General features: G+C 40.5%; 1 protein-coding gene across 7 annotated transcripts in view; it reads right to left on the bottom strand.

The window, feature by feature from the left end:
- Positions 1–24,567, bottom strand: part of LOC120743879 (TOX high mobility group box family member 2-like) — an 81,826-nt gene that overhangs the window by 18,970 nt on the left and 38,289 nt on the right. For 4 of the 7 annotated variants that reach the window (XM_040047852.1, XM_040047855.1, XM_040047854.1 and 1 more), the window contains 2 exons: positions 22,778–22,837; positions 4,433–4,696 (listed from right to left, as the gene is read on the bottom strand). In XM_040047852.1, coding sequence (XP_039903786.1) covers positions 4,433–4,696; positions 22,778–22,837 — 324 coding nt within the window. Of the gene's footprint in view, positions 1–4,432; positions 4,697–5,078; positions 5,163–22,777; positions 22,838–24,567 lie in introns of all 7 variants that reach the window. The other 3 variants (XM_040047850.1, XM_040047851.1, XM_040047853.1) reach the window with 1 other exon arrangement.

The following is a 24,567-nucleotide window of genomic DNA, read 5'->3' as shown; positions in this document are numbered from 1 at the left end:
CCAGTGAAAGGCAGCAGAGCAAGCGGGTCATATGAGATATGTCTTAAAAAAACTACGATGGAAAAAAGATGGCTGTTTCAATTTAAAAGGAAAAAAAATCCAGCTTCACTGAGCATGTCATGTCAAACCCAACTCCAAATATTGAGAAAATATTTTAGATAAATCTACTTAAATAGCGGACAAAGGAAAGACTGACACCTTGCACTTCACCCTAAGTACTCAACAAACAGATTCTACTATGAACACTTTCTGTAAACTCAGCATCTCCGAATATCCTAAATATCTCAAACATGACCGTGTGCACTTTATTTTAACTCACTTTGATCTCTTCGATAGCTCGATAGCTTCATCTTACATCCATGCACTCTCCACAACCACAGCTGTCAATACGATTTTTATGTCACCGCCCTAAAACAGTTGTGGCCTTTCCGTAGCCATCCTTGTCGCAAATGCCAAGCGGTGCAAGTGAATTTCTTTCTCCAGATTAAACAAAATCAAATTAAGCCAAGCCAACCTAACCTTGCAGCTTACTCTTCTACTTTTTCTGGAGACAAAGGCAAACAAAGACACACGCACATATATCTATATATACACGCACATGGTCAACACACACATATATACCGAGCACCCACATGCTGCACAAATAGTAGCAGGGTGCAAACACGATCTACTTATGATGTGAAGACACCTTCAACTGCACTAAAATAAGACCTTTTATTGGATGCACTGCATCTTAAAATTAATGCTTATGTTCAATCAAGATTGCTAAATATGAAAGTGAATGCTGAGCTTGCTGTAGTTTTCTATGCACAAGCCACCAAAAATGAACCGACCAACCAACCAAAACAACTCCGACTGACAACTTGTCCGTGATATCAACATCAACCTGTCAGCAGAGGGTTAAAACTGGCCTACTAGTCACACATCGCTGTGCCAGAGATATTAAACTAGAACCACATATTTATCAAAGCTCTACACAATTCCTGGCTGGAGTCATGTGGCTGGATGTGTGTAAGAAACTTGTGAAATTGGCCACTGTTTTTTTTTTTTTTTTTGGTGGCAGGGGTTTTCCTGCTCTGTAACTGGCCTCATTATACTAGTAATGAGACAGGGCCTCATGCTCTGTTTGAATATTTAAACACAGTGGCCCCCCCTCAAGGCTCCACGTTGGGGCCGCTGTACAAACTCCTCCTCGACCTCTCATTACCGCCTCCCAGCGAGGGTCCCTCTTGCTTTAATTTTTTTATATTTTTTTCAAAGAGACTGACCTTGCCTGCAACCCCCCCCCGCCTCCCCAGCCCCTCCTTCTCCCCTCCGCCACTGTGCCATCAGCCAGACCTGAATGATCAGGGCGCTTGTTGAACACGAGACCCCTGGGTGCCACCTCTCCACCAAGTGCCGGGATGGCAGAAATGCTGGCAGCTGAGGATGAGACAGGGATTCTCCCTCAGCAATGAGCATTCGCACGACAGCATGTTACATTTCACAGTATCCAGTCATCCAAGACTTGGCTCGGTTCAGAGAAGCTGACAGACTAGGTCAGCGGTGTGAGGAGGAGTTTTGAGAATGTAGGAGCTTCGCTGATAGACAGCTCTGTCTTTTATAACAGCAGTGTTGATGCTGCTTCTTGTTGGAGTTCCTGTAAAGGGTGTAATTTTAAGTCTAAGAAATGGGTCAAAACTGGCAGTTGAGAACTGCTATGATGAACAACACGCAACCGCAGCAAAAAGGATCAACTTCTGGATCACAGCTAAGTGCTGGATTTGACAGATGAAAATAAAAATGGAAAAAAACCCAAAACAAAACAAAAACATACATCAGTGAATCTGAAACATTCAATGCATCTATTTAACAGATTTTTTTTTTTGTTCCCTACATCCACTACGCATCTCGTTGATTCACCAGCTACTGTAATAGTTCAGCTGCCTGTGGAATCACAATTAGATGGAAAAAAGAAATTTGTCTGACTAAAGGAAGAAAAAAAAAAACAGGGCTTTTGAAGAGAAATGACTTCCGCGCGGACAGAAAGCTCAAGATTATTAATACAGACTACAGCTACAAGGACAAACTGATACAAAATTACTGTATGTGCCCATGCAGCACTGTGATGGTCAATCCACTGCTCTCAATCCTGTAATGATTTAACTCTGTTTGCTGTAGGATCGATGTGAGCTGAAAAAGCGAATCCCAAAGCAGCGAGAAGTTTACAGAGCTTTAGCCTTAGGCTAAATGTTGTACAAAAAACAGCAACAACATCCCTCGAGATGAAGCGTATCTGTTGCTCCAGCTGAGCTTGTACTTGTAGGAGGTTTTAAATGTGCAGTGAAGGATAGCTGTTACTGAAGAGAAGCGTATCCTTAAGGTAATGCTGTCGACTTTTTATTTGCTTCGGCGGCGGTGGTGAAAGAAGGCTGTTGAATGATTAGCGTTTTGGTTTTTCCCAGTTATCTCCTTCAATTTTGTGAGTTTATTGTAAGGTTTTTGTCAATACAATACAACAAAGGTAAAGGCTTGTCTCTTCATTGCTGCCCCTGGTTACACTGAGAGCTTATTTCTATCCACCCTTATTATTCTTTAAGCATGCAGCAGACATAAATTCAATCTTCCTTATTATACCTTTATCAGTATGAAATTAAGGTTAATTGACTTTGCTGGGGAAACATCAAATGAAACATCCCTAATGGAAGCAAAATGAAAATAACGTCATCTCCAATTGCGTTAAAATATTTCTCATATACAGCCTACTTTCCTATTCCTCAGCCTCAGAAATAAGCTCCTCTTGTCCCAGGAGATAATAAATGAATTGAATCCCCCCCTTCCCATTCCAACCCCACCACCACCACCACCACCCCTCCTCCTTCTTCCTTATCGGTCATCTATTTTTCCAGAGTAAGCTATTACTTGCTGGGGTTGCTAGGCAACAAGAAATATTAATAGCAGCTATTATTAGCCAGCCTCTGCTAGAGTAGTACTAAAATGTGGAAGTGGGAAACATGAATGTGTTACATAAATCTCTGGACCTTTCACAGTGTGTGCAAGTCTCTGTTTGTGCGGTGATTTATTACAATGACGGTTCATTTATGAGAAAAGGGGGTGTGAAATAAGAAAATGGAACATTACCCTGAAGGGCTATTTGAAAATAAATAATTGCAAAGGTGAAACAAAAGCTGTTTAAGAGGCAGGTACTCCCTCTTTGTTTGCTTCGAAATTGTTGCCGGCCAAAAAAAAGGGGGTTGGAGGCTTTATTGAACATACATACACGGACATAACATAAACTTTAAACGTGCTGTGCACACGCATTTGACGCAGGGTATGCGCTCTCATGTTAAAAGCTTGATCAACACTTTGTTTCGAGCGTTCACTCGCGCTAAAAAGCAGACAGACGTTCGAGCCAGCGGCATCGTCCTCCTGCACCCGAGCACATTCAGCAAAGTAGCCAGTGAATTGTGACCTAATCCTGAAGACTGGCTTTAATGGAGGCCTCAGCTACCACCCACGGAAAAAAAATAAGAGTCTGCATCTTATGCGGTTTGATTCTGAAAATCACATAAGACCTGATTAACGGGGGATAAATGCCACGGATGCTCACATTAAAGCATAAATATTCATGAGGGAGGCCACGGAGAAAAAAAAAGTAATATTTATGTCAGATGAAAGTATATAACGCTGAATAATTCACCACGCGGGCCATCTATAATTCATTTGATTCGATCCTATGATTAAAGCATTTGAATGTGTTCGCCGGGGGTGTTTACATGTTCAGTCTGAAGCATGTTTAACACGGGAGAAAGTCCCTTTAACTGAGGGGAAGAATGGAGGTCCTTGGCGTCCTTTTGAAATAAAAAAGTAGCTGACAAGGGATCCCCTCCCTCCTCCCCCACCCACTCATCCTTACCCCTCTCCTTTTTGGATTTGCTGATTGTAACGAAAGAAAACGCGCCACAATGAGTTTCTCCATCCCTTCTTGGCTCATTTTCGAGGCAATGAAATCTTTGACTTGCGCAGCTGTGCAGATATTAAAGAAGTTCTGCTGCAGTGGTCTCGGTGTTAAGGAAACAGCAGCTCTCTGTATTTATGCTTAGACTTTGGCCTTGCTCAGACTTCAGCGCTGCTTCCTTGGCCTCGAACCAAGTTAATTATGACTCTAATAGAAGAATGCTTTCCCATTACGAAAAAACATGATCAGCATGCAGAAGAGTTGGTTATTTTGTGGCCTTACAGTTTATATATGTTTATATTGTTCGATGCAGCACATAAAATCTTAAAAGGACTAGAACATGTAAAACCTTCAGACGAAATGCTCTCTATGCTGACTTGCTGGATACCTTCCAATCCTCTGACCACAAAGACTAATAGCCTGGCACAGCGCTTGACTTGCATGAGCAGAAAGTGCCACAGCTAAAAAGGTGGACAAAAAAAAAAAAGTACTCACCGAGTGCATAGGCCCAGACAGGAGGTGAGTTTCCTGACCCAGCATGTTGGACATCATGAGTGCGGGCAGCTCGGGGTAGGAGTAGGTGTTGAGCAAGCCATTGTGTGGCAGGGAGTGAAAGGGGTAACCTGACTCGTGCTCCATGAGGTGGAGCAAAGAAGGGTCGGCGTGGTTCGGCGGTGTGATGGGGGGGATCTCGTAGTCCTCATCCCCAGCTCCTCCTCCTCCGCCACCACTGCCGCCTCTGCCCTGACTGGAGTAGCTCTGAAAAAGCAGAAGAAAAGCAATCTGTTTTTTAGAAGAGCATGAAGAGGAAAGGGGAAGACAGGATCGTTTACTTATTTTGGGAACAAAGTCGCAATAAGACTTTCGTTTTTTCCCCCCTAGCACACAGTCTATCAACAAACACAAAGAAAAATGCAAGGACAGGTCTTGTCTATGGGCGATCCTTCCGCCCCGGAGCGCTTACGTACCTGCATGTCAAAGCAGTGTCATAGTTAGTTACAATATCAATAAAACCCTTTCAGTGCTATTAGAAAGCATTTGAATGGCAAAACAAACTTGAGTAATCATCCGGGGAAGGAAACAGCTAACAAAAGACGCTCCTGAGTAAATAAAAAGCTTCATAATTAGCTTTTAAATGCACCTGCTGATTTCTGTTGTTTCCATGTTGTTTGTGCAGACACTTCCAGACACCGCTGAACTGCGGCAGTCGATTCAGTGTGTTTTGCTGAAAATAAAATTAATTAGAAATGCAAATTTTTGTCGCACTTGCAAAAGTTAAAGAAATCATTCAACGCAAATGTACGCCGCAAATTAATTAGAGTTAGACAACAGATGTTGCACAGAATAATTCAGAAATCCTGACAGCTTTGAAGAAACAAACTGTCAGCCTGCACGCCTTTAAGATACAGTTAATCAAATTCATTACGTTGAAAAACGCCACTGACAGACAGTCACTTAGAGGCTATTTTATAAGCTTGTAATTATAATGCCAATCATATTTTTAGAAATGGAAGGAAAAAACTGGACTAGTCAAACCTCAGAGTCATTGTGAAATGTATGCAGAATATACCAAATGACCCCAGCAGTTAAAACAGCACAGATTTTACGGCACTAATAAGGTGATACATGAGAAATGTCTTTTCCAGGGCCTATCTTGACATAATATTGCGCTGAGAAATATGGTTTTGTGCTCTCAAAAAGCATACAGAGGGTATTCACCAGGGAGTGAAAAGCAATTTTGTCAGAGGCAATCTGATGCCAACTCCCCTTTATAATGACTGAAGAAAATTAATCATCACAAATAATATTCCACTGTCAGCCATTCAAGAGCTTTTTAATAGAATTTTTATTATTCATGTCTCGTGGTACACATCAACTAGTCCGTTCTGCAACATTTCAGAAATCAATTCAATATCATCTTCGTGTAGGCTGTCATCTCGCCTGCCAGTGCAGCAATTCATCTTGCAAACAAATACTTTTAGCAAACAAATGGCAAGAAATGTTGAGGAACAGCTACAATGTCCCCACTAGCAGAACTGGTGCTTGAAGATAGGATAAAAGTCTCATAATGTGAACTATCATTAGGGAGAAAATAATAATAATAAAAGGGAGTATGTTTACCATCAGGGGATGATGTGCTATTTTCTCTTTCTCACAACACTCGCTCGCATTGTTTGGCGCTTGCTTAGAAATATTATCGCTGACAATTTCTTTTCCCATGATAAAAGTTGTGCAAATGTCTGTTCCTTGTCTAACATTTATTATTGTTGTCATTTTTTATTACGCTTAACAGACAAATGCTGCCGATTAAATTTACTAAAAATACAAACAAAACTCACTTGACTACACACTGATCAGCGACAGCATTAAAGCTGCAGACAGGTAAAGTGAATGACACTGACTGTCTTGTTTCAATGCAATGCTCTGCTAAGAAACCTTGGGTCTTGGCATTCATGTGGATGTTACTGTGACATTTATCACCCACTTCGACGATTAAAAAAAACGCACCTAAGCTCATTACCCCAGGGTAAAAGCCCTCCCTGCACAACAATCCCCAAAGTGTTGATCCAGCCTACTCAGGACCCAACGTTGTGAGGGTATGTGCAAACAAGCCCGATTCATGAGACCCCACTGAGTCACAGCTGTTTCTGTTATTGTGCTAACCTTTATTTCACTGAAATTCTTGGATCTTTCTTAAAAAAATTGTTCTTGATTAATTAAAAATTGGAGAGTGTGGAGCATAAACTTTTCTTTTTTCGGGCTTTTGAAATATAGCGTTCAAGAAGAACTTTGAGAACAACAGGACTGCATCAAGAGATCAAACAGCAGTTTTTAGTGGAAGAGTCGAACCCTTTGGTGGTCTATCAGGCCAAGGGCATGACCGAGAGCGTTCTCGTTGGTTTTTTGGTTTTCAACATTCATGAAGCTGAGCAGTGTGAATTCAACTCCCAGGGTCAGACTGCCAGTGTAGCCCCACTTATAAAATGACTCTAGCACCTTCCACTGCAGCCTAATGCATATGGAATATTTAATACTGATACCGATATTCGGTGATTTAAAAAGTCGATATTCTGATACATCAGCCGATATTTTTTTCTTTCTGATACACGAAACACAAACAGATTTCCCTAATATTTATTACGCATAGTTATTTATTTACTTGTTTATGCTCTGGCCAACTCTACTCGGGGCAGCTGTATATACAGTAGTCTACAAGTTGGAAGATTGGTGGATCGATTCCTCAACTCTGGTTCGCAGGCCGAAGTATCCTTGAGCAAGATACCAAATCCCAAGTTACTCCTTATGTATCCATCGGAGTGTGTGAAAATGTTAGAAAGATATTAGGCACAGATAAAAGTGCTGTGTGGATGAATATGTGACTGGAACACTGACACTTGCAGTGGAAAGACACTATATGAGTACCTCTACATTTAACAACATGCAATGGTTTGTCCAACCATAACATGGTTGAAGGGTGTTTCTCCTGTGTCTTCATTATAATGTTTAATTTTTAATTTAACAGCTGTTATAAATACAATAATCTGCAAAATAGCTAATAGTAGCACACGAATGAATCAGTTGGGCTCCATTTTGTACTCCATACAGGGAGTGCGGAATTATTAGGCAAATGAGTATTTTGTCCACATCATCCTCTTCATGCATGTTGTCCTACTCCAAGCTGTATAGGCTCGAAAGCCTACTACCAATTAAGCATATTAGGTGATGTGCATCTCTGTAATGAGAAGGGGTGTGGTCTAATGACATCAACACCCTATATCAGGTGTGCATAATTATTAGGCAACGTCCTTTCCTTTGGCAAAATGGGTCAAAAGAAGGACTTGACAGGCTCAGAAAAGTCAAAAATAGTGAGATATCTTGCAGAGGGATGCAGCAGTCTCAAAATTGCAAAGCTTCTGAAGCGTGATCATCGAACAATCAAGCGTTTCATTCAAAATAGTCAACGGGGTCGCAAGAAGCGTGTGGAAAAACCAAGGCGCAGAATAACTGCCCACGAACTGAGAAAAGTCAAGCGTGCAGCTGCCAAGATGCCACTTGCCACCAGTTTGGCCATATTTCAGAGCTGCAACATCACTGGAGTGCCCAAAAGCACAAGGTGTGCAATACTCAGAGACATGGCCAAGGTAAGAAAGGCTGAAAGACGACCACCACTGAACAAGACACACAAGCTGAAACGTCAAGACTGGGCCAAGAAATATCTCAAGACTGGTTTTTCTAAGGTTTTATGGACTGATGAAATGAGAGTGAGTCTTGATGGGCCAGATGGATGGGCCCGTGGCTGGATTGGCAGAGAGCTCCAGTCCGACTCAGACGCCAGCAAGGTGGAGGTGGAGTACTGGTTTGGGCTGGTATCATCAAAGATGAGCTTGTGGGGCCTTTTCGGGTTGAGGATGGAGTCAAGCTCAACTCCCAGTCCTACTGCCAGTTTCTGGAAGACACCTTCTTCAAGCAGTGGTACAGGAAGAAGTCTGCATCCTTCAAGAAAAACATGATTTTCATGCAGGACAATGCTCCATCACACGCGTCCAAGTACTCCACAGCGTGGCTGGCAAGAAAGGGTATAAAAGAAGAAAAACTAATGACATGGCCACCTTGTTCACCTGATCTGAACCCCATTGAGAACCTGTGGTCCATCATCAAATGTGAGATTTACAAGGAGAGAAAACAGTACACCTCTCTGAACAGTGTCTGGGAGGCTGTGGTTGCTGCTGCACGCAATGTTGATGGTGAACAGATCAAAACACTGACAGAATCCATGGATGGCAGGCTTTTGAGTGTCCTTGCAAAGAAAGGTGGCTATATTGGTCGCTGATTTGTTTTTGTTTTGTTTTTGAATGTCAGAAATGTATATTTGTGAATGTGGAGATGTTATATTGGTTTCACTGGTAAAAATAAATAATTGAAATGGGTATATATTTGTTTTTTGTTAAGTTGCCTAATAATTATGCACAGTAATAGTCACCTGCACACACAGATATCCCCCTAAAATAGCTAAAACTAAAAACAAACTAAAAACTACTTCCAAAAACATTCAGCTTTGATATTAATGTGTTTTTTGGGTTCATTGAGAACATGGTTGTTGTTCAATAATAAAATTATTCCTCAAAAATACAACTTGCCTAATAATTCTGCACTCCCTGTATAGGATAATAATGTTGTGACTTATGGGTACATATACAGCATGGTGGTAATGGTCTGAGCATCCAAGCACAAAACTAAGGCTGGAGAGGTCACTAGAGAACAGGTTCTGACATGATGTGACATCTAAGAAAGAGCAGCATGGTGTTGTGGTCATTACCGTTGTTGTCTCACAGAAAGAAAGTCCTGGGTTCAAATCCAGGAGGCCTTTCTCTTTGGAGTTTGCAAGTTTCCACTAAGCTTGGATTCTCTCCAGGTGGTTTTCATGCACAGTCCAAAAACATGGGTTTGGTTGATCAGTGATTCTAAATTGTATATGGGTATTAATGGCCGTCTACCTTTGTGTCTAAACCCTGTGACAGACTGTCCAGGGTGTATGAGAGTTGAGACTGGCACCAGCCCCACCTACAACCCTGAGCTGGGTAAGCAGAAGAAAATGGGTGGATGAACACCAAAGTAAGTACAAGTAGCTACATTCTAATGCAAAAAGTGCAAAAACCAAACAAAGTGTCATTAACGCGCTTACTGTTGTTATTGTCCAGCCCTGCCAATGTATCATTAAAGTCTCAATCTTCATGTAAGGATGGAATTTGAGGCTTGTTTGGTATTAATGAGTAGCTGTCATCCTCAAGCCCCCCCAAAAGGTACATAAGAGGCATAGAGGTTAAACTATCGCCAATTAATTAACTTTTAGAAAGAAATTCAATTTACTTTACCTCATCAGTAACAAAAATATCTACTGTATGATTGTTCATATCAGGATGAGTAATGTGCCAGACACCACACTGATACTGAATAGTTAATACTGCTACTATACGATCTCTAAAACTGTGATCAGAGGTTTAGGGGATTTAAACAACTCAGGATTGGTACAATTTTACAGTGAAAAACACATCTTGCATTTGGGACATTTCTTCTTCGTAAGAAGAAACATTGCTGTTGTCATATATACTGTACGCCTGTACCAAGATTTGAATTCTGTCAAGGCTATTTTATGACTGTGCCTTCCATTGCTTTTTAAATGTTTTTTTTTTCTTTACAGCTTCTTATGATGCCCTTGGAGATAAGACACAGGACAAGGACATCACAAGTTTAACATTTTCCAACATGGATAAATAATTCATAAATATACTGTCTTTCAGGACAAGGAGAGGAGTGGATAAAAGAGAGACAGGTCAAAAAGAAACACCAAATGTTGATTCAGCCATCTCTCTCTCTCTAACCTTCACCCTCCTCTGTAGAGGTGAAATTTCAGCAAATCCGTCATTTTTGAAGACAAGGACATTACTTTGGATTCTATTGGTTCTTTTCTAATCTATCTTTATTCTTTGAGTTAAACATGATGGTACCAAATCTCTTTTGTACATCACTTGTGACTTGACATCAAAACACCTATTTTTCACATTCTATAACTAAGTTCACAGATGCGACTTGTGGCTCTTAAGTACCTATCATCATGCTTAAACCACTCCTTGTTTTTTTTGGAAAACAACTAGAATTACTGCCTTGTGGTTGTATGTCTTCTCCAACCAGTTGAGTTGCAGTTTCCATTCATGTCGATCCAGACTCTTATAATATATATAGTGAACAGAGGCAGAATGAAACAATAATTCAAGCCAGCCATTTGACTCTATCCGTGGCCACTCTGTTCACACAAACCACCAGACCGCTAATGTTGGAGGTTAAACCTATCTGTTGATGTAAAGGGGTACCGGACTAGTTATAAATCTGGCCTCTACATTCATCTGGGAGGAAACTTATCCAGAATACAAAATGCAAAAAACTTGGAGTGACCATCGAGCCTAACTGATGGTAGGTTTTATGGTCTGACTTCGAAAAGGTTTGCTATGGTTATGGGTACACCCACAGAAACTCACTAGGAATACAGCAGTCGTCCAGCACACACTCATAAACAGGGTGTGATTTATGAAAAAAAACTGGGTGTTTTTCCCTTACTAAAATAATTCAGGAACCAGAATGGTCCTCTGAAGCGTGTTAGACTGTTTATTATTGCTGCCAGTGTAACATTAACAAAGTAATTAGGAGTTCAGATCTTAAACATTTATCCACAGCATTTATAACAATGTTGTAATGTAGTTTTTAAAAAATTTAATTAATTTGCACAGCATCCTCAGTCTCACATTTTCTTCTTTAGACATATGGGATCCAATTAAACATAACAATACAGTTTAGCATGCCAGTATTAAATCTGTCTTCTACTTATCTTTTTCTGGACACTTGCTGCTTAAATTCAATATTTAATGCAAGATAATATTAAACATTTCTATTTTTAATAGGACAAAAAATGTTGCCAGTTGCAAATATTAAATAAGTATTCCGCTATGGTAGATTCATACATATCAGCGTTAGAAAACAATGTGCTTTATTACATTTACTGAGATCAGGAGCAGACTTTTGAAGTTGGAGAGGTAATGAATATATGAAAATGGCTTGTCTTTGTAACCTGCTCTACGGCATTTTGGACCTCAGGTTCTAATCCGTGAATGATGGTCGGGTTAAGATGAATCTTTTCTATCTAAAGTGCGGCTGATACCCTCTATTAGCTCATCTCAGGAGCTGCACCATTACTTGCGAAGACAACAAACCATGCATGTAATATCTTCAGAGATAGCCTTTATAACTGCAAGTTGTCACAGACAACAACACCTTCCCATAGCTGCAAGCTGCACAACTCAAATTTGTATGGAGTTCTGATGGAGATGACCAGTACAAAGGGAATACATCTAAAGGGTTTTTTTGTGAGTCTACTCATGCTTTAAATTCGGCTAACTTCTCTTTTAGTTAGCTAATGGTAGTTTTTATACTGAAACAACAGTGCTTAGGGGTTCAGTGGAAAGCTATAATCAAACAGATCGATCCCTTCAACAGCTCTCAAGGTCAAAGTATTTTTTTAAATTTTATTTGATTCTTGCTTGTGCTGCAGACTGTTTCAAGATATTGCGCTTCCCCCTTTAGAGTTAGCAGAACAGTAATTAATTGTTTTTTTCAGCAAAATAGTCACTGCCTTATGCAATGTTTTTAGCCTGAAAGCCTGTTAAACTTGTGTTTGCTTAGTTTATGCACACAGCAGATGCTGTTAAACTCTCAGTATACATGGCAATCTCAACACTGAAAATTTCACTTTTATGTGCAAACTTGCAGGTTAAAAATTCCGCAGCCAAACACCGTTCCAGTTTGTCAAGCAATCTTCAGTAATTAACTTATCATTAAACATAAATGTGTTAGTTGGCTTAACTTAAAGTTTTCTTTACCCAAATGGCTGAGAAGAGGAGATGAAGTCATTAGCTCGGCGATGGAATCATTTGTAGGTGTTTAGTTGAAGACGGCTCTTGCGGGAACAATAACATGTTAATCAAATACAGGAAAATGAAAATGTTGCACAGTACGCAGAGAGCCTGTCATGGCTGAAGAGAGGTGAACTGTCCAAAGCCAAGAGCGGCTTGTCTTGGATGGACTTTTCTATTAGCGTTTTAGCTGTCTTTCTTTTGATATTATCCACTTACTGCAATTAAGGAAACACTCGATGAATGAAATACTCAAGTTTAAGATCTTAACTGACAATGGTCGGCGGAAACCATAATCATCAACACTTTGAGACTTGGATTCAAAATTACACCAAAAGTAAAAGTTAAAATTGTGCAAGTGTTCCCTTATTTTTATTTTTAACAGAACACACATACATTACAAAACTCGATAACTTTGAATGAGTATAAAGCGTCCTATGGAAAGTCATTCAGCCATATGCTTCTTTGTTAAAAATGACAGAGCAGCACGGTTTTGGTGACAAACAACAGCTGGCCATGCATATATAACGGCTTTCACGTCCACCCTGTGTGGTCGAGATAGACGGGTGGCAATGCTAAATCTTTAAAATTCACCTTCAAAGATGAAACTTGCAGCACTGAGAAAGGGCAGAAATCAAACTCATCATCAATGTGTGTTTGAGCTAAAGCGTGCCACACAAGTGAACATTACAGCGGCAGTCTGCGGGGTCTACAGAGGCTATCTGACCTGGCTTTTAAACGCCAAGGAACTCCATTTGGGTGATGTATCAAGAAAAGCAGACAGCGAAGTACAATGGAAGGAGAATGGAATAGCAGACCCACCAGGTTGACTGACAGAAAGAAAGAACTGGGATAAGTGAAGTGTGTGTGTGGGGGGCTATTTCACCGCGTCCAATAGTAGCTCAGGGTCATAGGTAGCGTCCGTCACTAAAGGACAGGTGGGCTGTGGTAAGCTTCAACCAATCGCTAAAGAGTGAGCTAACCTCCTCCCTGCTCCCCTATGCACTGGTAATTCTCTCAAATGTCACATCAAAATGGATCTCATTTAGGTGGGTAAAAAGGACCTGACTCTCCATTGCAGATGTGGGTGGACCTGTACTAGATTGTACGTGAACTCTAAAAACACGGCCGCAAAGGAAGTATTTTGAAAAGGTGTGAAAAAGGGCCACGCGCTGCACATTTATGTCAGTTCGATTTAAGGGAAAAAACAACTCAGTTAAAGATGAAGGGTGATCTTTGTACTGCAACAGAGAGAAGCAGAAAATTCTTTAATGTTTGGACCAGGGCTGCAGTTCTTTTTCTTCATTTTTTTTTCCTGACAAAGGGCACAATACAGTGGGCTCAGCCACATTTCCTATTCTTATTCATTAGAGCGAATTGTATAAATAAATAAAATATGTTGTCTCGTAGTCACTCATCTTCCCCTAGGGAACATGGAAGCCTCAGTAATCACATATGGCACAATAGCTTGCCCATAATCCCCTTTATTTTTATTTTCATGATGTCACTCTCTTTAAGCCCCTTGCTTTATGAGTCGCAAACGGAGTGGAGAGGGGAGAAGAGGAGGAGCACAGAGGAGAGGAAAAAGCAAGGGAGGGGTGAAAACAAATGATGTGGATCCCTCATTGTTCTTTCTCTATGCCCTCATTCCAGTCAGGGCAATAAGAGAACATTGTGATTTACTGTCAGTGAAGCGCAAGAGTGCATCAGAGAGAATCCACTGCGGCAGGGGCCATTAAAATAGATTTAACTTCCCACAGTATTAGGCCAGATGTCTACACTTCTATTATATTTCAATCAGCCATGACCTTGGTCTCCATATGATGAGAAAGATCACTAGGAGAAAAGGGAAGAGAGAGTGGAAATACATGCAGAAAACCAATAGAAATATCAAACTACTTAGTCCCACTAAATCCCTGTGCTCCGTTGTGCTGCATATACTGAGAGAGAGGAGGAGAGAGGCCGGGACCAAAATAGAGCCAAGGTTTCAAGTTCTCTTAAAAGAGTGTATGAATCATTGAGTGCACTCTTGCTGCTGATAAGTTGCTGTTTTCGGGGAGTGCTGCCTTTCTGCGGGGTATGTACTGTACTATTTGAGGGAGTACACTAAAAAGAGTGTGACAGTGGATCGTTTAGACGTGCTTTAAAGCCTCCGATATCAAAAGATGATAGATTAAACTCTTCATATTCCAACAATGAAAATGTTGACTTTCTCACATCACTTTGGACTCCTTTTCTCGAACCATTTGTCATCCTGTCATCTACTCTAGACTCTGTTTATCTTTTTTTATTATTATTCTGAATGAAAATATATATCACTTATATCAGAGGCATCCTTCCATCCATTTCAGTCCTATGACAGCAGAGTAGAGGTCACTGCCCATTCTATTTCAGAGAGCAATGGTAATTGGACTTATTGGCTGACATGTACTGACCTACATAAAGAACTAACAATTCCTGGTTCCAACTGTATTTTACAATCCCTCCTAGCATGGGTGTGGATGTTGTGAGGATGTTCCTCTGATGTTTCTCCAGCATTGTTTTCAGATATCGACGCCCCAGCGCTGGTTCATAGCTGTTTTCCGCCTGAATTCAGGATACTGAAATTGTACGCTCTCTTGAAATTTAAATACACGCCGCGCAATATGTATCTCTACTTCGTTCTGCCGACCTTGCCAGCGGCTCTGTGCAGCTTTTAAAGAAGAAGTGAGATGCGTGTTGGCGTTTTCAGACCCTCAATTTTTATTTTTTCATCCTTTGTCTCAAATGTCCCCCTGTTTTTCATCTTGCTGGGGAAGAACGCAAGGATGGACGATAGAAAGACTGAAGTATAAGGGGAAGCTTGGTGGGGAGATAGAGCGTTGCGAAGTGAGAAGAGTTTGCAGTCATGGTGGTGGGGGTATAATGGTGCACTGTGAGTCACTATTAAGTAACGGTGCCTTTTCACATCAGCATCGCCCACATTGGGTGTTCGGTGCCAGGGTGTACTGAGGTATCTCTGACTCAGAGAGAAAGAAGGAGAGAGAGAGAGAAAGAAATATAGAGGTAGAGAAAATAGAGCGAGGGAGCGCTGGATCTATACCGAGCAAACAACATCTGGAGCTCGACTGACTGATTGACAAAATATCATCATGTTAGATGTTTTTAAGAGAGCTATCCACTTTTTTAATCTGGGAGAATACTGGAAATAAAACCTGGCAGCACCTCAGACTCAAAGCTCAATTAACTAATTGTTAAGATATAGTTCATTTATTTAACGTGATAATTAAAGTTATTTTTTTTTAATGTTGTTTATGGGGTTATGTGCCAGACTGCTTTTGATTTCATTTGAAAAAGCTAGACTTACTGTCTGGCTTCACATTTACTCAGCAGAAGTTATAACGGTATCAATCTTCTCATCTGACTCCAGCCAAGAAAGTGAATGAGCACATTTGCTAAAATGTTAATCCTTTAAGCTCTCTCAGAGAAGCGATATGCATACTTCCTAGCAAGCAATGCATTTGGACTAATTTCACTCAGAAAGCCTTCCTTTGCTACTTGATGAGGTTTTGCTATTCATCCTTTATACATTTATCTCAGAGAATTTCCATCTTCTCCCTGATCAAAATGAAGAAATGTCCACTTTAACCGTTCCCCACACTCTGTCCTTTTACAGTACTTCAAATACTTCTTTTATTGGTCAGCACTGATCCTGATGTGAATGTAGCTGCTGGCAATACAGCAAAAAGTGCAAGTGTGCATTTTATGAGTAAGGCTAAAACGTATCCGCAAGAATAAAATCCACATATCAGACACCTAACCTCATATACATTAATATGAAAGAGAAGGTTTTAAACAGGACTATAAATAGTCCTGTAAAAAACTAGGTACACCCCACAATTCAGTGGGTTGTAGGAACACGTTTAGCAGCAATAGCTTGGACTAATTGTTTTCTGTAAGACTTTATCACAGTCACACCTTTGTGGAGGAATTTTGGCCCACTCTTCTTTACACCGTATCTTAGTTTTTATTGAGGTTTACAGGTGTTAGTTGATGCACAACTCTCTCTATTCAGTCATTCTGTTGCAGAATTGCTGCTGTGCTTGCTATCATTGTCCTATTGCATGACCCAGTTTCAGCAAAGCCTCAGCTGTCAGACAGATGGCCTCACATTTGACTTGAGAATAATTTAGTATACAGAGCAATTCACGGTTAACACATTAATTGTAAAATGCCCCAGTCCAATGACTGCAAAGCATGCCCAAATCATCACCCCTCCACCACCATGCTTGACAGTTTGCTTGAGGTGTTTGTGCTAATATGGTGTCTTTGGTTTTTGCCAAATGGGGAGCTGTGAACTCTGGTCAAACACCTTCACTTTGGTCTCTTCTGCCAAAAGGGCGTTGTTCCATAAGTCTCGTAATTTGTTCGGATGCAAATCTAAGCCATGCTGTCATGTTTTTCTGTTGGTTTCTTTTTCGTTTTTTACAGACAAGACACTTTCTCCTGGCAAACCTTCCAAACAAGCCATACTTGTTCTGTTTTTTTCCAAATGTATTGAATTTTAGCGTTCAACATGATAACTGCAGCATTGCTTGCTGATTATCAGTTAATCAAGTGCAGTTGATTTCAACATCTGGCTGCTACTTACCTTCTCACTTTAGATGAACGCAGTAAGGGTGTACTTAGTCATCAATAGGATTGCATAGAGTCCTGTGAAAAGGTTCTTCTTTTTTAAAAAAAAAAAAAAAAGTTATTCATGTACTAAACTTACGTTCTGTGCTAAGGTAAATTTACTCATTTGATTGACTTTTGCATTACAAGTAATAAACAAATGTAGCATTTAACTTAAGTTTTAAGGTAGACAAAGCACTTTTATTTTTTAAAGAAAATACATTTTCTATACAAAAGAAAAGTGGTTTGAAATGCGATGTATAATAACTCTTTAACAAATTCCTTATTGACCAAACCATAAAGCCAACAAATTTTCACTCAGCTGAACTGAAGTGCATCCAAAGCGACTGCGGACGTACTAGTTTGTGCATATGAAGCTTAGTCAAATCCACATGTGTGAAAGCAATACAGTTTCGGGAGAAAGGCGCTGGGTGGAGTGGCAGACTTAAGAAATATACAAAAATAAACAGACTGAACTATAGCCTGAAAAAGAAGAATGAAGAGAAAAAAGAGCAAGTCTGCATCCAACAAGTTAGATTTCTATTCTGATCTCGACCATCAGCCACTGTTCTCCTAAAGTCAGCCAAATCAATAGAGACGCGCAGCTCAGCGAGACACCTTGAAGCCAAAAATGCAATGGCATAAACAGGCTGAAACTTGCTGCTTCTCCAAGGACTAGTGGCCCCAAAGCTTTGTCTTCTGCAATGGGATACAATGCAACAAGTATGCCCCCCCCCTCAACCCCATGCCACTGGCTCATTTTTTCCTTCTCTAATATTTCTCTAAATAAATTTTCCTTCCTATCTTCAGTTTTTTGGCTTCATCCTCAGCACGCACATATACACACATGGACTTCTTCACACAGACTCTTATTACACTTTAGGGCGAGGGGAGGTGTGCAAAAAATCTAGAGAAATATATACGAACGTAAAAGTCAGTGAAATCCTGCAGACTGATCGGGCTGATATGAATCCAAATCACGAGCACTTCTCTTTATACAAAATTAGAATTTGTGTTGGCGTGGGTGAAGGAAGCCATTTTGGTTTGGCTGTGATCGTTCCCATGCCGCTGTTACAGTGCTGCAAAAATATACAGTGCAACCAGCATTATTTTACATATACAAGGCTGATATTAGCACGCTGCCATTTTCATTATATTATTAAGACTGAAATTCAACAGTTTTTCTTTCTGAGTTGGGGTTTATTTTGCCTCCAGCAGAGATTGTCATATTTTTGTCACTTTCAGTTAACACAGAAGTTGCAGTAATTATTGTTCAAAACAACACTTTCACATTTCTGGGAAGGAAAAAAAAAGTGCTGATTTAGGAATTTCTGTAAACAATATTCACTTTTTTTACCCCAGTCAGAAAATTGGCTGATTGGCTCATTGTTTTTATAGCTGGGGAGTTAGCAGTCAATAAGCGCACACTAGACGTCCGTGTGTTTAACTGAAAGAAAAAAAAAAGAAGAAATGTGACATATGGCACGCTGGAGGTCTGGAGTCAGGAAAGTGATTTAAAACTCTTTATTGCTTACACAAACATGTTTTAGTTAATTGGTATAATTGAGATATTTCATAATCTTTATTTCTACAAACTATCGACTTAGCTTTGTGTGTGTGTGGGCAGATACAAGCAAAGCCAGTAAACATAATAACCCACCCACACTTTTGCTTATAAGCTGAAATCGCAACAGGAAAAACCACATGGAAAATATTAATGCCATCAAACTGCCCATGTGTGCAGTATGCATGCATATTTTGTACAGAGACCATACAGTATTTAAAGCCTTGAAAACATCTTGCTTGAGTGGACTGTGTCCAGGTGTACATTGAGCTGCCCCATCAAAACTGTTTCTGATTTGTGGTTTTCACTTTTAAAAAGCACAGAGATGTTATGTGTAATGCAATCTTCTGGCTGTGTTGGACTGTTACCTCAGTGTGTACGCCGTGGAAGACCCCAGACATGCAAACAAAGGAGTCTCTGTTCTGGCTACATGCACCTTTTTCACAGGCGCACATCATGTAAAGGCTTGGCTGGGTATCTTACTGCAGTGTTAAAACCTGCATTAAAGCTTATGGGCTTCTTTCACAAAAAAGCTTTACCAATTGTGAGGGTAGAGTATTTCTGAGCATTGTCGACAAGACCAAAGAATATCAGTCTCTACTGTGCTATTCACACAGAATAAATAGAAAAGAAGTAACAGGAAGCCCATATTTTTTTTACACGCACAGCTGGGGATTGGTTTAATCTTAGAAAGTAGGGAGAGCATTTTAAAAAGTTATATACTCCTTATGATTGGTGATTATTGTTTACGAATATACTGAATATATTTAATCTGGATTTCTTTATTACACAGTAATCACCGCTACAACCCAATGCAGAAAATCATATAAATTTATCATATATATACTTGAACCTCTAATTTGCCTGATTTCACTTCAAAAGAAAACCACATGTAACAAACCGCCGCACAGCTAATGCATAAGCGTCAATTGGGAAATGATTGACTTATATACACAGCGAGCGGTCAGAACAAATTTTGCAAAAAGAAAATGCAGACACATTCCCTGAATGTTATGGCTTTGAAGAAATACATGGGTTAACCTCTTCCGAAATCTCAGTATACGAATAAAATACTACACAACTCAGCTAAAATATAATGATTTGGACAGCCCTCGCAAAATTGTTAAGGGAAGCTTTTATGTAGTCAGACCAAAGAAAGCTTCCCTATTGAGAAATGCCAGTCAGGTAGTTCTCAGCAGGGGTTCATTTTTATGATTATTTTTGTTATTAGTAAGAAAATAGCCCAAAAAAGCTCAATGTATCATGTTTTTAGTGCTTGTATTACTTGATCATCAATCCAAGACCTAAAGATATTATCTATTAGGTGACAAAAGCAGCAAATATTTAACACTAATACGGGATTTAAGTAGTGGATGGTTGAGAGAGTGCAAGGGAGAGAGAAAATTCACACAATGGTCACACCTTTATTGTTTTTTTTTAGCATAATATAGTATATTAAATGTGCTAAAAAACCCTTTGCAACCATTAGCTCCTGAGCAAAAGGTGCACATCCTCTTTGAAATCTCACGTTTAATGGTCTCTATTAAAGGATCAGGCACCAAACAGTGAACTCTGTGTTCAGAGTGCTATTCAGAACTGGTGTGTAAGAGTCTATTTGACAGCACCGACAGAGCTGCAACTGACATGTTTTGAAAAGCCCAAATTGCCTTATCCACTAAGAAGGTATTTGTTGACACAACACTGCAGACCTGGAGTGGGTGTTGGTGATTGACATATGACCGCTGCAGCTAGGAAACTACAAAGCTGGACATTTATCCCAATTAGCACAAGCAAATGCATATAAGTGACATAATTAGGGCAGATTTGGAAATGCAGCTAACAACGATGGACGTCGAGGTCTCCGATGTGCGCCGTAAGTAGACAATAAGCTGCTAAAGCTCCTGCTCGACCTCTCACTATAGTTACTCAATCCCAACATCAAAGGAAAGGCAATCTTACGGCTATAGGATGATGGCGTGTGAATGCATGTGTGAGGGTTTTTTATGAGAACATGTGTGTACGGGTTTATGGGTATATATGTGGGTGTGTTTAAGAGCACGTACATATGTTCTTGTTCATCAAAAGGCCCAATTTAAATGTTACATCGTGAGACTAAGCACATTTTTAGAAAGTGAGGGCATTTTGCCGGATCTTTACTTCTTCAAAGGGCTGTCAGAGTAGAGGCATGTTTTGAGAGGGGTTGGTGTTATAAATACATTAACTTTTAAAGGGTCAGTTACACAATTTACAAAACAAGATTAAAAAAAAAATTAAAAGCAAACTTTGAAAAACAGATTAAAGCATCAATCTTAGATTATCTGGAATACCCAGGAAAAAGTTTTAGATGTATCTTGAACATCTGTCCGTTTTCCCAGGTGTTTGGCTGCTAGTCTATTCTTCACATCGCTTCCCCTTTCCCGTGTTGTAAAACTCAATGCTGACATCACTGCTCTAGTCCAATCATCTTTTCGCCCGCCTACTTCAAATCAATCTGTCTCCACTCTGCGTACTATAAATCTCACTGCTCATCTTTTATTATCCCATGTGGACTCTTTTGTGCACCCGGTCCTCCACCTCAAGCAAGCCAATCAGTGTATCATGTGTATCTTTACCAGCAGCAGCTAGATTGTGGTGGGATCCTGTCCGAGTTTCTAACACTGGATTCCATTCTGCTGTGATGGGCCATCAAAGTCTAATCGGCAAATTTGATAGTTGTATATCTTCTAATGATCTCTCCTCATTGAATTATGTTTTTATTACCTTTGTTTTTGGGAGCAGGATGTAGGTTACATCTCAAAGTCTAAACAGAGAAATCCTAAATCATGTCCATGTGCATGCTGCATCATGAAATTGGCAAAAAGGGGCGGGTCTCCCCTGAAATATTTGCAGACAAGCTGGTTTTTATTTCTGATGGAGTTTTCTGATTTCCCATGAGCCCCAATTGTTAGACCTCATTGCGCCTTCCTCTTTTTAAAAATCCGGGAAAATGCCTCTCTGCATCATAAAGGAATAGGCAAAAAGATATGTTTTGCAAAGTGGGTGAACTGACCCTTAATCTTGGGATAGTGGTTTAATAGTTATGATGGTTATGCTGATCCTTATGGGGGCAATGCATTATTTCAGTGTGCTTTCACAGTTACCGGCACTATGCCCATATTAGAAAGTGCACGATTTTCACACGACTGAAACTACACAGCTTCTTGCACGTGAGCTTATAACTTGTGAATTACTTTGTGTCAGAAAACGTGTCACTTCCTTTTACAGTAAACGAGTATGTTTATATGAAACAGTGTGTGCGTGTCTATGTCTGTGTGTGATTGAAGGTGTGTATGGATCCTGCTGTCCTTGGCCTGACTTATTTGGAAAAGCGCTAATTGATGTGGAGCTTCCACCTCATCGTGTTTTGTCAGGACATGAAGACCTTGCTGCTGGATCAACAAATCCTGGAGCTCTGAATTCTGCCATATGTCCAGCCATGTGTTCCCATCTACCAGCTGGGAGCACTCAGCACCGATCCTGTCTTATTCACTGAGTCTATGTGCGACTGGGACCATGATGCTCCAGAGTGGGACCAGAGATCCAACTAGCTTGTTATTGTAAACTATTACTGCTGCTTTGTCTGGTTCAGTGGGCTGACATGTTGCCGAAACTGTGAGGGCTTATGGATTAATCCATCAGACGTTAAATAGATATAAAAAAAAATTTAACTCTTAAGTTATTAAGAATCAAACCTTCCAATCATATATTTAATATTTAAATCTGATCTGAAACCTTGTGAAACACACTGACTGTCACATCAAATGATGGAAACATTTCTGATGCAGGCCTATGAGAAAGAAACTGGTGGACATAGTCATTTTTTATTAATGTTCAGAATTTCCACAGAGACAAAAGCATAACTTGGAAATGTGCCCACAACAGTGGCGGTAAAAAGGCGACACATCACTTTTGACTTGTGTTTTCCTCTCATGCTAACCACATGGTTTGTTTGTCCATTTTCCACTTTTCTTCACTGAGAAATGTGTACATTTCACATTTTCCAGTCTACACCCAAACATAACAATCCATAAACTCTTCTTGTTAAAGGGTGACATCAGCTTACTCAGACATTTATTTATTTAAGTCTGCAGGGCTTACAGGAAAAGACGTGGGCGATCTTACCTGGTTTGGTGACCGAAACTCTTGGTTATTGTCATTCATGTACATGTTGTCACCATCAAACTGTGAACAGAAAAAAGAAAAAAAGAAATAAACATTGTATGCAAGAAGAGGTTTTTTTTCTTTTTAAAAAAAGGGTGGTGGGTCTGTGAAAGAGGTACTAAAGAGGAAAAGCTCTTTACGGGTGGCCTGAAGTGTGAGACTAATGACTTTGTCACTTTGGTTAAACCTCGTGGTGGCATGGCAGCATGGGTAATTACTGTTTCGTCAGCGGGCCGGTAATTAGGCTACATGAGCAAAGTGACGAGAGATGGGCTTTTCCCTCTGGGCTGTGCTGTGTGTGTGCGAGAAAGAGAATGAGTGCGGGTGAATCTGTGAGTGCTTACTGTAGTAAAGTGTGCGTGGCTTAGAGGCTTGCACATGTGTGTTGGTGTGTGTGTGTGTGTGTGTGTAGCACAATGAGGGCATGCTGCGTCTTTAGATTTGAGCTAATCAGGCAATGAAGGATCGCTTGCTGCAGGTGCCGAAACATTGCTTGTCATGGGGTTAGGACTCACATAACAACAAATTACTTTTGACCCACGGGGATGCTGGGAAGCAACACTGGGTCACCATTTCAGAGTTTCATGCAACATGCTAGCCTTCATGTCTAGCATGTTACTGAGCTAAATTCCCCATCAACTATGAGTGCGCTACGAATAAAGAAAAAAACCACAGACGGATTCTGTTTTTAGCTCAAGCGGAAATAAGATTCAGCCGCCACAAACGGCTCGGTAACGGAACCTGTGTGCTGCCAAGGTGACTGAAAAGCTGTGACCACGTTAAGGAGAGCATCGTTGTGAAATGCTCTTGGCTTCCAAAGGCATCAAGGTTTGTCACCGCGCACTTGCGGCAAATAGAAAAAACCTTGACTGGAGCGGGTAGTGTTGCACGTGAACACACGTACACGTAGAAACTCAATGTGTCAAATAAAGCTCCCTTTTTTTTGTTTGTTGATGGAGGCCGTTCTTTGCAATATGACTGCGCAGTCGACTCGGGAACAGACAGGAGAAAAAACACGATCAAACTACACAGCGCTCCATGTCAAATTCCTCAGATGTGAAGATACGGGAGGCCCTTTTCATTTCGGGTGGTCTGCTTTGTGTCGGCAACGAAAGCGACCAAAGCCTTGAAAAATAGACACGCACTGGATATGAGTGGACGCAAATGGATCATAACATATACCTGCTCAAAAACAGTGACCAAATAAGTAGACTAATGGACGGAAATGGGCAGAATTCCTGAGGGGGAAATCTAATATCTGCGCTGGTAGACAGGAAAAAGTCGAAGCAAATGAGCGTGTGAGTGGTGAGAAAGAGAAATTACTGTACATTATTGTAGGAGAAAGGACGAGGGAATGAGTTCCTGCCTCGGGGCAATGCTTGGCTAACGATGCATACTGTGGAAACCCAGGCGAGGATTCACTTGGTTATTCTAATGATTAAATTCATACGAAAACATGAAACTGACACAAGAGGTGCATTTAAGCCTCGTTCACACCTGACATGATTAATCCAACATCACTGCACCAGCAGCTGGAAAATAAAAACCCTGACATCTCATCTTCACATTAAACTGATAATTGTTCAATGCCACACGCTAAAGCTGCTAATTTGCTTAATCAAGCATGCCGGTGTCTATCATCTGACCGAACTGCGGCGGGAAGTGACTGCCGCTCGCCGAGAGGGCCAAACTAATGTTGACCTTGGTGACATAGCTGCAATAAACTCTTCACTCCGCACATGAAAGCCTCT

The sequence above is a fragment of the Simochromis diagramma genome, unplaced genomic scaffold (assembly GCF_900408965.1).
Source record: "Simochromis diagramma unplaced genomic scaffold, fSimDia1.1 OVJJ01000387.1, whole genome shotgun sequence".
Taxonomy (NCBI): domain Eukaryota; kingdom Metazoa; phylum Chordata; class Actinopteri; order Cichliformes; family Cichlidae; genus Simochromis; species Simochromis diagramma.
This window is presented reverse-complemented; position numbering and strand designations above follow the sequence as displayed.